The sequence below is a fragment of the Styela clava genome, chromosome 2 (genome assembly GCF_964204865.1).
Source record: "Styela clava chromosome 2, kaStyClav1.hap1.2, whole genome shotgun sequence".
In the NCBI taxonomy this organism is placed as follows: Eukaryota; Metazoa; Chordata; class Ascidiacea; order Stolidobranchia; family Styelidae; genus Styela; species Styela clava.
In genome coordinates this window covers 29,236,379-29,250,192 of record NC_135251.1, presented here as the reverse complement: position 1 = coordinate 29,250,192, position 13,814 = coordinate 29,236,379, and the positions used below count along the sequence as shown (strand labels likewise).

At 33.5% G+C, this 13,814-nt stretch overlaps 2 protein-coding genes across 3 annotated transcripts; one reads left to right on the top strand and one right to left on the bottom strand.

The window, feature by feature from the left end:
• The first annotated feature begins 717 nt into the window (after positions 1–717).
• LOC120335614 (poly(A) polymerase beta-like) lies at positions 718–9,865 on the top strand. 2 transcript variants are annotated; one of them, XM_039403146.2, is made up of 15 exons: positions 718–979; positions 1,164–1,355; positions 1,678–1,731; positions 2,057–2,258; positions 3,236–3,374; positions 3,872–4,055; positions 4,903–5,054; positions 5,732–5,842; positions 6,115–6,202; positions 6,361–6,525; positions 6,600–7,556; positions 7,895–8,008; positions 8,410–8,507; positions 8,712–8,759; positions 8,843–9,865. In XM_039403146.2, the coding sequence occupies exons 1-14, from the start codon at positions 725–727 to the stop codon at positions 8,740–8,742; spliced, it is 2,742 nt and encodes a 913-aa protein (XP_039259080.2). In that variant the 5' UTR covers positions 718–724; the 3' UTR covers positions 8,743–8,759; positions 8,843–9,865. The 2 variants fall into 2 exon arrangements, with proteins under 2 accessions (XP_039259080.2, XP_039259079.2); XM_039403145.2 differs by having other exon boundaries at positions 8,712–8,763.
• Position 9,866: 1 nt separating this feature from the next.
• On the bottom strand, positions 9,867–11,721 carry LOC120335615 (uncharacterized). The gene is made up of 5 exons (XM_039403147.2): positions 11,454–11,721; positions 11,280–11,395; positions 10,705–10,871; positions 10,414–10,530; positions 9,867–10,248 (listed from the first exon to the last, which is right to left on the bottom strand). Exons 1-5 carry the CDS (start codon positions 11,633–11,635, stop codon positions 10,084–10,086), a joined length of 747 nt encoding a protein of 248 aa, XP_039259081.2. The 5' UTR covers positions 11,636–11,721; the 3' UTR covers positions 9,867–10,083.
• Between the last annotated feature and the right edge of the window lie 2,093 nt (positions 11,722–13,814).

Here is a 13,814-nt window from a genome sequence, read left to right as displayed (position 1 = left end):
AGCTAGAGAGGGCAATTTTGTAATTATTCAGTTTCTTGCCTTGTCTGTCATGGTCTACCTGAGGCTATTTATTGCACTAAACTGATCAGAACAGCAAAAGCTGAAAAGGGAAATATTTGTTGAGTTATTGATTCAAACCTAAATCCTTAAATTTTGTAAACAAATTATTTATTGTTGGCTTCATTAAATCTTAACTATTGTATCACCAGTAACTGAATTCTGTAATTTACTTATGTTATGTAATCGAACACGTTCTTCACGAGCCTACATCTCTGTACTATGCGTGGGTGACACATTATTATTTCTTTCAAGTATTTACCCCTGTCAGACCATCATTGCATGTGTGAATAAATGTGGAAAATGTATTTTAAATTGACTATGAAAAGTCAATTGATCCAGCTCCAGCTGAAAAGAATAACCGTCTCAGACATTTTTGAAATATTTTACTGTATCATGGTATATATATTATTCAGCTATTTCTTTGAGTTAATACACTGTAACTGCACAGAGCAGACTAGTAATGTTGAGCTCACAAATGATCAATCTGTCAATTTTGTCCAAATAATGACTGCTATACTGATGCAATACTAGTGCCAAAGTTCAGTTTATTTTTTATTTAAATTTTGATTTTTATGAAAGACGGGGATGTAATTGAGATGAAAAGCATGTGATAATTGACATAAATTCAGGCTCTATGTATCTCTATCATATACCGTTTTATTTTATGTACAGTTCTGCACTAGATAAAAAATCACCCTCATTGAAAATGAGTAATTCGCAACGTACATATGGCATTACGTCTCCAATCAGTCTTGCTGGACCCATCAATAAGGATATAACATTGACAACAAAAGTTTTGGAAACTATCAAACCCTTTGGAGCATTTGAGACTCAAGAAGAGATGGAAGAAAAACAAGAAGTTTTACGAAAAGTCAATCAACTCGTCAAAGAATTTGTGAAACGAATAAGCGTAGAAAAGGTTTGTTTTCTCCAAAATATGTTCAAGTGTTTAGAAATTTTTTTGAATGAAGACATTTATTTTTTACTAATTGTTTCTGTTCAATATTTTCAATAATCAAGATTTTGGATTTCGATTATATTTACCTAGTCTAATTATTGACTTGATTATAAATGGCTTGCTGATTATCCTTATTACTTTGTAGAATCTTCCTCAGTCTATAGTCGAACAATGTGGTGGAAAGATCTATACATTTGGTTCATATAGACTTGGTGTATGTGCTCGTGGAGCTGATATTGATGCGTTGTGTGTAGCACCACGACATGTCGACCGCAGTGACTTTTTCACAACTTTTTTCTCAATGTTGAAGGAAAATGATGGCGTCAAAGATTTGAAAGTAAGATTCTTGCAGAAGAGATTCGTTGGAGATGGATCGTAATATTTTTATTCAAATATGAATACGAGAGAGGAAGATTAGACATATTTCTTGGCATTAATTCAAAAAATTCTCCCACTTAAAGTTAAACATTTTTATTTTAGATCGAATAATGTGCGATGCAATGACAATGTGTATTATAACTAAATGTCATTCTTATTTTTTGATCTGTTCTTAATGTAAATTTTATACATAGTTAGATCATTTTTGTAATATTTTATGTCTAACTGCTGTAACTTATTCATGCGTAGTGATTTCCGACAATTATCCATTATTTTTACAGGCAGTGCCAGATGCATTTGTCCCAGTCATCAAACTTACATTTGATGGTGTTGAGGTAATAATTGTTCTGATTTTTTGATTTTGGTAGCTTTACTTATTAAATCACTTATTCATTCACAGTTTAAAACTTTGAGATCTACTGTGCAGTATCATTCCATTCGCCAAATATTTTCTAATGCCCAGATCACCAGTCTCGTGAGCAATCATAAACAACATCCTCAATATAACTGTACAATTGCGGATTTGAAAGCCTAAAAATTGCTCTTTTTGATTTTGTTTTCTGTTTGAAAAATTAATTTGTGTATTAATTAGGAAAACGTATGCCCATTATTTGCTCCTGTATAGCCCTATTAAGTTATTATAATATGATTTATTTTCAGATGGATATACTGTTTGCAAGACTTGCCTTACAGATTATCCCAGAAAAACATGATTTACGGGATGATGATCTCTTGAAAAACCTTGACATTCGCTGTATAAGAAGTTTAAACGGATGTCGAGTGACAGATGAAATTCTTCATCTTGTACCACATGTAGATAATTTTCGAGATACTTTGAGAGCAATCAAACTATGGGCAAAAAGTGAGTATCAGCATTTAAATGCTTGTTTTATATGTGATTGATAATAGCACAAAATTAAAGAAAAATAACACTTTTATGAATATGTATAATGACAATGACCTACTACTGGTTCCCTGTGATATGTCCCAAAAGATTCACTATCACCCTAAAATACAGTGTGACTCAGTGTACTGTAAAGTGCTTTATTGTGCTAATATTGTGTACAGTGTTTTAATATTATTTTATATGTACAGTAACACATAATTTCATTTCAATCTTCTTTTCCAACATGTATCCTTTCAGTAACACAACATTATGGCACTTGTGTCATGCCTTGACCTTTGCACCCCTCCACCTGTACATGGCAATGAGCTTCCTGTCTGCCGGTACTCTGGTACTAGACTAGCCTTGTGCACTGAACAATCTGCTTTAACTATTAACCTGTAAATTACAGATAAAACAGTAGTTTACTGCAGTTAGGATTATATTCTTTGTTACTGATAATAAAAGCTCAGTTCTACATCTGTTGGTCTGTTCTTAGTCAAGCCAGGCTATCTGTCAGGAAGCAATCAAGCAAGCACAGCCCTGAACTTATTACCCTGTATATCTGTTGTAATGAACTTAATCTTGTTGAATGTCATGTGAGGTACTTGCTCATGAATATCTAAATATTTTAACCACATCCACTTAATTTCTCTGCTGTTGTTGGGTGAATTTTACCTGTTGAACTGTTGCCTGCTGAGGCTCTTCTGTAATAGTTGAGACTTGAGAGATTTACATTCCAGAACTGTTATCTAAACTAAAAATTATTAAAAAATTTTAAATTCTAATAGTATGTTATTTCGAACATCTTTTAAAATAATATAGGGATATGTAAATTGCACCCTATTTCAAGGAGAAAACTGTTTGAAATTAGATATTTGAATATCTGAAAGTAATGATACCTGTTTTCTCTTTATTGTTGCGTTTCCTTATTTGGATAATTCTATTAATTTTAGGGAGAGGAATATACAGCAACATACTTGGATTTCTTGGTGGTGTTTCATGGGCAATGTTGGTGGCTCGTACATGCCAGTTATATCCTAATGCTGTTGCATCAACTTTAATTCATAGATTTTTCTGGGTGTTTTCACAATGGTGAGTAAGCTTTTTTGTACAAAACGTGTAGAAAATACATTAAACGAAAAATGGCTTCACTACATCCATCAATGGGTTAATTTGATCATAATATTCTAGCATAAAATTTTAATAATGGTAGTCTCGCGACCTCGAAAAATTTCTTAATGCTCAATGTAGCAAGCATGTTCAATTTGATTATAGTTTGTTTTTCGTAGAGAATGATAATATTTGTCGAAAGTATATATGTAAAGAGCTATCAATTTGAAAGGACTGGAATATTTCCAGTTCAGCATTGCCTACCCAATTTATTACATCTTGGGTGAGATCGGGGCAATGCAAATTGCAATGCCAACGCAAATGAGTCTAACGCTATAACTGCTAGTCAATATTATTACCTATGCATAAACCTCATTTTTGATTAATCTTATTTTCACTTTTCACTGAATTCATCATAAAATTAGTTATTATTGCTGACATTATTTTGATATTGGCGATTACATAAATGTGATATTTAGGGAGTGGCCAAGGCCTGTGTTATTGAAACAACCTGAAGACAACAACAATTTAAATCTTCCTGTCTGGGATCCGAGATACAATCCAGCGGATAGATTGCATTTGATGCCGATCATAACACCTGCTTATCCTCATCAAAATTCAACGTATAATGTAACAAGATCATCATTGACTGTCATGAAGAGGGTAATTTCTATTCAATGAATTGCATTTTAGAACTTTTATTTCCTATTTTTCCATTTTTCTACTGCGCAATATTCAAATGTATTCTTACTTTTAGGTCTTTATTAAATACTGGCTAGCAGTGATAAGTAATATTAGATAGACACCTGTGTATTTGAATGTAGAAGAATGTATTGTAATACAACTTTTTTTATATGCCTTTCCTTCTGGGCAATGCTCTACATAAGCAGCCAATTCTAGGTAAAGAGCAATGTCATCATAGATAAGTCACCTGATGTGTATATTTTATTGAAATTTTGAATTAGAAGTTCCCAAATTTAATCTAGGGCTATCCATCACATATCAGACTATTGAAAAAGTACTGTATTTTACGGACCTTGAGACACGCTTTAAATCCTATTTTTTCTCACATATCGATGATGTAATGCTTCGTTATCAGTGCTAAATGAAAAATATAAGATATCGTAAAAACCATCAAAAGTCCAGCAGCGTTAATTGTGTTAAAGTGATAAATAACGTACAGAATAACATATTTTTGACCACGAAGGTGTGATGAGCTGACCGTTTGTCTTTTTCTAGTTATCATAATTATTCAGCTAAATATGAGTATCATGTACCTGAGATAGCTAAATCTTCTCATACCTTTATGGATTTATAAGATGACAATGATCGTGTTTTGGAAATTTCAAACTGTACTTTCGAATTGTATCAATTATTTGCGATATATGCCATAAAATTAAAATCCCAGTGTGAAACAAAAAAATATAGAATGAAAATTGTATCAATACGAATGTTGAGTTCTTAGGTTTTTGTCAATAGTGCTATTATCAATTTTACTTTATTTTGGAAGGAATTTCTGGAAGGATATCGCGTTACTATGGAGATTCATGAAAACAAAGCTTCATGGTCCCGCTTGTTTGAAGTCCCAAATTTTTTCAATGAATACAGACATTTTATCGTTCTAACGGCAAGTGCTGAAGATGAAGATCATTTTAATAAATGGTAAATTGATTATTAATAGTAGTATTAGGGCAAGCAAGTGTATAGAAGTATTTTGAGATTGTAGCAATCACATTCACTACTTTTCTTGTATTTGTGGACTAGGTTATTTCGTTAAATTTATTTGAAACAAACATATTTAGGGCTTGTATTAAAAGCTAACTTTGATATTAAACAAATATCTTTTGGCATAGTGAAATATAATTTATGCAATTCCTAGTGTTTCTTGAAGAATTGCAATTTTAATATTGATAAAACCGCTAGTAGAAGATATTTAATATATGGGATATTTTGTTCATTAAATAATGGTCAGTTTAGTTCGATTCCATTTTTATTTTAAAAAAGTTCTTGGGATATGCAGTCATATCTAGCTTTCTATTCAATACCAATGATTACTAATTACTATATTGCAATTACTTACTCGATATATTGAAAGGTAAAATAAAACATTTCTAAAATTATATTTTGATTCTTATTTTAATTTAAATTCACATTTTTTGTATTACATAAGAACATGTCTGGTTTGGCATTTATTTCACCCACATCCCATGGTGAAATGAGGGAACTGGGTTTAAAATTCAAATTTGTGATGCCTGCATGGTTAAAAGTTCACTACTCCATAGTAATTTCTATATTCATAGAAGCTAATTACAATTTTCACAAAAATTATTATTCCATAGGACTGGACTTGTTGAATCAAAGATTCGTATCTTGGTTGGATGTCTAGAAAGAAATGATCATATATTAATTGCTCACATCAACCAAAAATCCTATTCATGTGTTGAAGAGTCGTAAGTTCGAATATTTTCAAATATATTTTAGCATTTGAGTTGGTTATTTCTAAACAACCTTCTAGTTGGTATTTGTGCACTTTTGCTGGAGTTTGGGTTGTCAAACACACGTCCTCTAGTGATAAAGAAATCTAGCTATTTACAAATTATCCTATTTGAAAGTATGATAAAATTCAGATTTTTTTGTCCTTATTTTTGAACATTTAACTTTGCCAACAAATAACATGTTTTTAGTAAGAGGAACCCCAACTATAACATCTTTTTATTTTCAGCCCAAAACATGTAACACGATGGTTTCTTGGTCTTCAATTTATGAAAGATCTTCAGAACACAAATATTAATTTAACACATGATATTCAGGTCAGTGAATATGTTTCATTTTGCACAGATACTGTTTATCCTACAAAACGACTGATATAGACAAGGCCTAGTTTGCATACTGGTTTTTAATTATAGTAATAAGGATTTTTTGTTTGTCAAATTTTATTTTGTTACATGTTTTTTTGAAACCCCAACAGAGTTTTACTGACACTGTGCATCGCCAAGCACATAATTCAGGAGTTTATAAAGATGACATGAAAGTAGAAGCTACTTATGCCAAAAGAAATCACCTTGTTCGTTACCTCCCTCAAGAAGTTGCAGCTACTCTTAGATTATCTGCGAGCAAAAATCCTAGAAAAAGGGTGAGTATTATTGTTTAGAATACAAAAGCTATTGAAAGTTATTCATTGTAAAATGATATTATTTCTTTATTCAGCCAAATACCAGTTCTGCAGTTGACATGACAAGAAACACTGACAGCCCTGCATCAGTGGGAAGTGCCGAAAGTAAACGAGAATCTCGAGAACCTATGAATGGTGCAAATGAATCGAACATTACTGATGATTCTTCTATTATGGATAATTCAAGAACAAACACTCCTACCCCACCTCCTCTAACATCTACACCTGATGTTCTTGTTAACGGTGCTGCTGTTACTTCATCATCCATCGAAACACCTATGGTGACATCTCCTGCAAAATCAATAACTACTGATGCGATGGAGAGTTCTTCATCTCCGCTAATTGATAGCTCGAAAACGAACATCCGTCAAGAATTAGGTGTAAAACCATCTCCAATACGTGCACCTTCGCCCGGAGTAAATTCCAGTGGTGAATCACAATCTGCAATGAAAGCATGGGATGCTCGCCTGGAGAGTCTACAACAAGGCCCATTGCACTCATGGAGTGAAAAAACCAAAGATAGACAAATAAATGATTCTTCTGCAAATTATGCACAAACTAGTGCTCTAAATGTAACAGCAGCACAGCAAGCTACTGCTGGGAAGTCTATACCTACAATATATAATCGCAACGCTCCACCGATGAGGCAGCAACAAGTAAGTCGCCTCTCAGCGGCAAACATCCATCAGGGTAACTCAATTCCTGTAATAAGTAGAACCGTAAATGCTCAACAATATGGCCAACATCAAAGAAGTCTTCCTCAAGTGCAGTATGTTCATTCCATTCAGCATTCCCATTCTCCTATTCATCAGCAACAACAAATTCCGACAGTAATGAACCATCAACCTACGTTTAATCAATACATCCAACAACAGCAGAGTCGATACAGAACTGTGCAAACACCAAGCATGCAATCTAACAATCATGTTATTCAAACTATTCCTTCGACATATTCAAATAAGAATGGACCAATGTCAAGGCCCATTTCGGAGGTAATATGCAAGGGTAATTGAAAACATCAGTCAGAATTAAATTTTGAAAAACCTTTAGACAAAAATACTTAATATTTTAATTATTGAGCTGGTACTGGTACTAATATCAAATGAATTTATAGCCTGAAAAGTCATTTGTAATGCAGTTAAATATGCAGATAGCCTTTTTTCGCTCAAATGTATACAAAATACACCGGTAATGCTATTATTAATTAGTTCACCAAAATCTTCTTGTTCATTGAAAAGTTTAAATTGTTCTTTGTTGAGCATTATTATCTTAGGCATCATATTCGTTGTCATCAATTATTGTTAAAATTCTATTCTTTTTACGCATTCAGCCAATCGACATCAAGGGAAGCTCTTTGAAACGTCCACATTCTCCAATGCAGAGTGAGCAATCTGGGAATCTCAAACTTTTCAGTCCCGAACGAAGTTCTTATATTTCATCAGGGGTGCTGATTGCTGAGTCTATTTTATTTTTAAAACCTATATTTAAATTTTTTGGGACAACGACACTTGTTTTACAGTGAAAACCAATTTTTCAAGAAAAATTGAGCTTTGACTCGTTTTTCGTTAACTATTGCTATGTATAAGATATAGGTTTTGTAAAAGCTGCTGTATAGAATTCTCTTCCTTTGTTTGGAATGATTGAACAGAAATTGTACCTTTTGAAGGCAGATGCTTGCACCTAGTTATGTAAAATTAATGTAGATGTATAAAATATCTTCTGTTTTAATATATTGAAATGCAGCATTGAACCCAATTTGTTCTCTTACATCAAAAAAGATTAAAACTCTAAACGAGAATTAGCAAGCCACATTTTTTGACATCTTAACTTATTCTCAAAATACAGTTGCGATCTAAGGATATGGAACTGCCAGATGTATCAACGCCTACAGAAAAAAATTTACCCACGGCTGGAAAAAATACCATACGTTTAAAAGCACAGAGGTAAATGGTAACAGCTGCCAGTAGTCCTTCGAGTTTTTGCTTACCTATTGAGAAGCTATCGTAGAAATTTGATTATATAAATAGTGTTAATCTTACATCTTGAAAATTTGAGTTAAATTCTGTGTGAACGGTTAATATAGCGTCGAGGTTTGGAAATGATCTGGTGGTGTGATCTTAAGAACTAAAATTGTTCATATTTTGCAGGCCTAAAACTAAAACACACGACGGAAGATAACGACAGTTCATGGAAAGGTCGGTAAGAATAAAAATTTGATGATTGCCAATTAATATTTTTATGAAAATGTGAAACTCCCCTAGATATCGATGTTTTTCAGATCTACATTCTCATCTAAATCCTGAAATCGAAAGTAGTCGTATTCGCTACCAGAGCAGCAAAGTGTTGCAACTGCGTTCAGAGAGAGCAGTTCTTTGAGGTGATGCGGTAAGTATGTACTCGCTGCCGTGAAATTGCATACCCATTCGGATAATTGTGGGGACTGGCTTTACCCGACGTTGAAAGCACCGGTACAGGAAATCTGTGCATCACTTTTCGGCATAACTTCTCAAGAAGTTGTGATTTTATATTAGACTTTTTTAACTTTTATAAAAAAGAAAATTATAAAAAAAAATTTAATTTACTGCTTCTTTTCTTAAATGTGAAGTAATATTCTTTATTTGCTACTCTCACTTTCTCGTTATGCCATTATCAGTCACTAATTTAAGAATTGAACAATTAGAAAACTTCTCATCAATTTTAAAAGCGAAAAAAAATTAAGGAGAATCTACCCACACATTATGCATTAGATTACCATAGTTGGCACTGGGCACTGAAAGCACAGAATCGTTTTTTTCAATTAAGACATAGTAGTCTATCACGGTTGTTGGCAACTCAAAGACAGCTATTGTGGCTGACATTCCAAATTCAAGATTGCTCATGCTAACTATATTATTTCACTTTTTGCAAAGTTGAAGCGATATTCAAGCGATTGTGTAAAAGTGACCTCGCAAGGAATTAATTAAATTAGTTTGGTGGAATTTGTTGGGTGTTAGGGTTCTTTTATGTTCCTGGAAACTTTATCAAAATAATATATATTCAACAGCTTTGTCCATGTAGTACATACATTGTTCTTTATCATCTTCTGAAATTCCTTAAATATTGGTTTGAAATAACCCCAAACTGGTCTCGATTATATCAAGATTTATCGTTTCAATATGACTATATCTAATTGATCATTCTTGCACATGAAATGTTTTAATGGGAATCCATCTCTGATGCCATTTACTATTCTTTCTTTTTTCAGTGTACATCTTTTTTATTATTATCTTTTTTTTCTAAAGGGTTGTAAATTTAAATAAAACCTAAAAAAAATATAAAAACGAATTTATAGTTTTCTTTGAATATGCAAGTGACTATTAAGTCTATGAAGGTTAACGAGCTATGCCATCACAACAGATTTAGCTGGCTGAGGTTGCTGCTGATGATTGTATATCTAGACTGGTCTCCGCAAAACTATATTTTTAGTCAGTTAGTGCGTTATTATAATGAGGCGCCGCAGCACATGATGGTAGAGTTGTATTAACGATTAGGAGTTCTTCTATTGCAACTTCCTGCTGTATGGGGTCGCCTCCTAGCGGTTTGTTGTGTGGTACTTCGGGATGTATAAGCTGAACCAGGCCTAGATACTGAAGCTTGAGAATAGCACCTTTGGTATTCTGTCATCCAGATATCGGAATTCTGCACCTGAATAGAATTGAAGGGTTTATATTTCATATTTTCCATGGACATTCCCTCCTGATTAGATTGGTTACATCTCAATTTTTTTACTTCGGTAAAAGTGTTACATGATGAGTTTCCCACCTGCTATATTCTATAAAAACCACTTTGTTAAAAGTCAACGTGGTCTACCTTTTGTTTGATTTTCAAAGCGGCTGCCACAGAGGCTCTGCTTTCTGCTCTATCGTCCTTCTGTCTCATTTGTTTCTCTTTTACCAGCTTCAATTTCTTTAGAGCAGCTGGGTATACCTGAAACATTGTTAATATATTTATGAAATGAAAAAGCTACATGTCGAAATTATTTATAAAATCAAACAATCTTAAAAATTGCACTTTGCTTTTAAGTATTCTGTAATATTGTGCCACCCATTTCGTTTATATTGTATTTCATGATCGGTTGCCAATTATTCAAAATGTACTCACATAAACTTTATTAGCTTTTACATTGTGTGTCCTTTTCCTGGCTGTTTCAATTTCTTTATCGGCCCAGCCGTATGTAACGAATGGTGGTTTGTCTTCCGTTTCTACTTCTACATTTGACCTGGCCCATTTCTTTCTGTGATCTGTCTCCTGGTGTATTTCAGTAACGGCTATAAAAACCAAAATATCTTGTTAATATTTCAAGTTTGCAAACTGTTAGTTTATATCGAGCAGCAACAATCTGGATATCTTCTGGATAGAATTTTATAATATCTTACTTTCGAAGGAAAAGAAAGTCAATGCTGGCCTGTTGAATACTCCAATAGCACAGAGGGGATAATTAGCCTATGTGAAAGAGGATTACTGGATCGGGTATGTACGAGTACTAAAATATTATTGAACTCCACCAATTATTTATCTGTCTGTAGCCTATATGTTAGCAATGATGAGAGCATTTCATGATTTATTTTTCGTAAGTGTACATGAATTTTTATCCACATTCTGAGTTAGGATATAGTAATGTAGCCTATATTGGGAATTCCATGGCTTTGGACGCCTCTATGTTATTATTGATTCACCTTCTGGCTCTGCAATTGTATCTTCATCTGCTTGATCCTGATTTTCTTTTCCAATTTCATTCTCATGCATAACAACATCATCGTGCTCCTTTCCGAATGCGATATGCTCTTCATTTCTAAAAATATAACAATGTGTAAATGTCCAAAGTCACTAACAAGATAAATCTCTCTTACTCGTTTTGTGAAGGTGTGCTGCAACCACTGCTGTCTGACGAATCCCATTTGATCTTTTCATGAGCAAACTCTCTTTCTCTTCGTAAATTTCGGTATTTCACCATTTGTTCATGCAGTTCGTTGCAATATTCTGTAGGTATCTTTTGGTAAGACGTTTTATATTCTGAATTCCTTGTCTTCATTTTGAAATATTCTTGACGCGAAAAAGAAAACCAACGTTTGATTGTTTTGGTTCAATACCTCACCATGCATGACGAGCGTCACGAAACTCGTTACGCTTCCTCGATTTTTAAATCTAGCGGTTCACAAACCGAATACAGTGATATCTTCTATCTTGGTAGTCGAACACAATTCGTTCAGAATTGGTATTCGACTACGGATTTGCTCAAGTTCCCAAATTTTTTTTTCCCATAAGAAACAAATGAAATTATTTTACGCATTCTAAAACATTACCAAAACGTGTTCCTAACCAACAATAATTATTTAAATGTTTACACAATAATGATTAGTGATAGTGTTTCAGATCTTGGAAATTATAGACCTATTAGTCTTTTACCATCATTTTCTAAGATTCTTGAAAAAATAATGTATAGTAGAATGTCAAACTTCTTTGAAACTAACAATGTTTTCCACTCGCATCAATTTGGTTTCCGCAAGCATCACTCCACTGCTATGGCTGGTAATGTTTTTTCGTACACAAACTGACCAAGGCCTTTGAAGGCAAACAACATGCAATTGGAATATTTCTTGATATTTCAAAAGCTTCCGACACCATTGACCATTCCATCTTTTTAAGTAAACTCTATCACTATGGAATTAGAGGCGTCCCATTCAATTGGATCAGGAGCTACCTGCAAGACAGGAAACAAATTGTGCAATATGACAACTCATTCTCTACAAATATTTGTGTCATGAAGCACGGAGTTCCACAAGGATCTTTACTTGGCCCATTATTTTTTCTAGCTTACATTAATGACATGTCCAGGTGTCTGAAATCCTCTGAGTCGATCATGTTTGCTGATGACACTGACTTGATTCTTCATGGGAAAAACCTTGAAGATCTATTCACAGTTGCAAACCAAGAACTAACCAACATTCGTAGCTGGATGTTAATTAATAAATTATCTCTTAATGCTAACAAAACTAAATTTGTATTATTCCACCCAAGCAAGCATAAAAGTGTGAGTTGTTTAAAACCACTGCTGCTCAATGGCAATGAAATTGAAAGAGTGAAAGAAATAAAATTTCTAGGAGTTATCTTTGATGAAAATCTGTCATGGAAATCACAAATTTCGCATGTTATTGGTAAAAGAAAAAGGAACTTGGCAGTTGCTGCCAAAGTATCCCAGTGCTTTAATCAATCAGCTTTACTAGCAATGTTTCAATCTCTACTACTAAGTCATATCCGATATTGTAGCTCAGTCTGGCTCCATGGTAATAAAACACTCGTCTCGAAATTGCAAAGCATTTGTAATAATTTTTTAAGAATTGTCTTTAGGAAAAGTCATTTCTATAAATCGCTAAATATACTCAAGGTTGAAGACATAATGAAATTTGAAGTATTATCATTAGTTTATGATTTTCATGACAATTCATTGTCAAACTGCTTTGACGACATACTAACCGAAACCACTTCCAATCGAAGAAGTATTTCCAATTTATTTATACCATTTATGAGTAAATCTGTGATCCAGCTCCCCTTGAATTTGAAGTCATTAAAATCCAAAAAATCATTTCAGAAACAAGTTAAGTCGTACTTGACTCTTTCGTATGTAATTAGCTACAACGTTTTGATAGCTCGGACACAAAAAATATTGAACCTTTATGAATGACCATGATAGAAAGTTGGGACACTCTTCACTTGCGCATACTTATTTTCATGAAAATATTAAACAGCTACAATATTGCTATTGCCCCTGCAGCTGCTGATTGTTATTGAGCCGGCAGTTAATCTCTCCCCACCTGTTCTACATCTAATGTTGGTGTGTCGGGTTCTGTAGCATGCATAGCATATTATTTTATTTATTTTTCAAATGGCTGTTTACACTCTGACATCTGCATGCGCATGTTCCCTTCTTGCTTAATGTTGGATTTTTGACATTACACATGCATGGTCTTTGTTACTATAAGGGTGGTGTGATACCTTATGAGGGTTGTAGACCGTATAGTTTAGCCGTTTTAATTTGTTGTGGTATTCTATGATTTGTCTTGCGGTATACAAAATTTTATCCTAGGCTGAGGCTCTGCTGTGAAGTTAGTGTGGTTTGAGAGTTTCTGCATGGTTTGCGAGGAATTCACCCTGTGTCCCAACCATAATTCAACTCTGGTCTTTGAACTAGCGTTTTAAAGATAGATAACTAA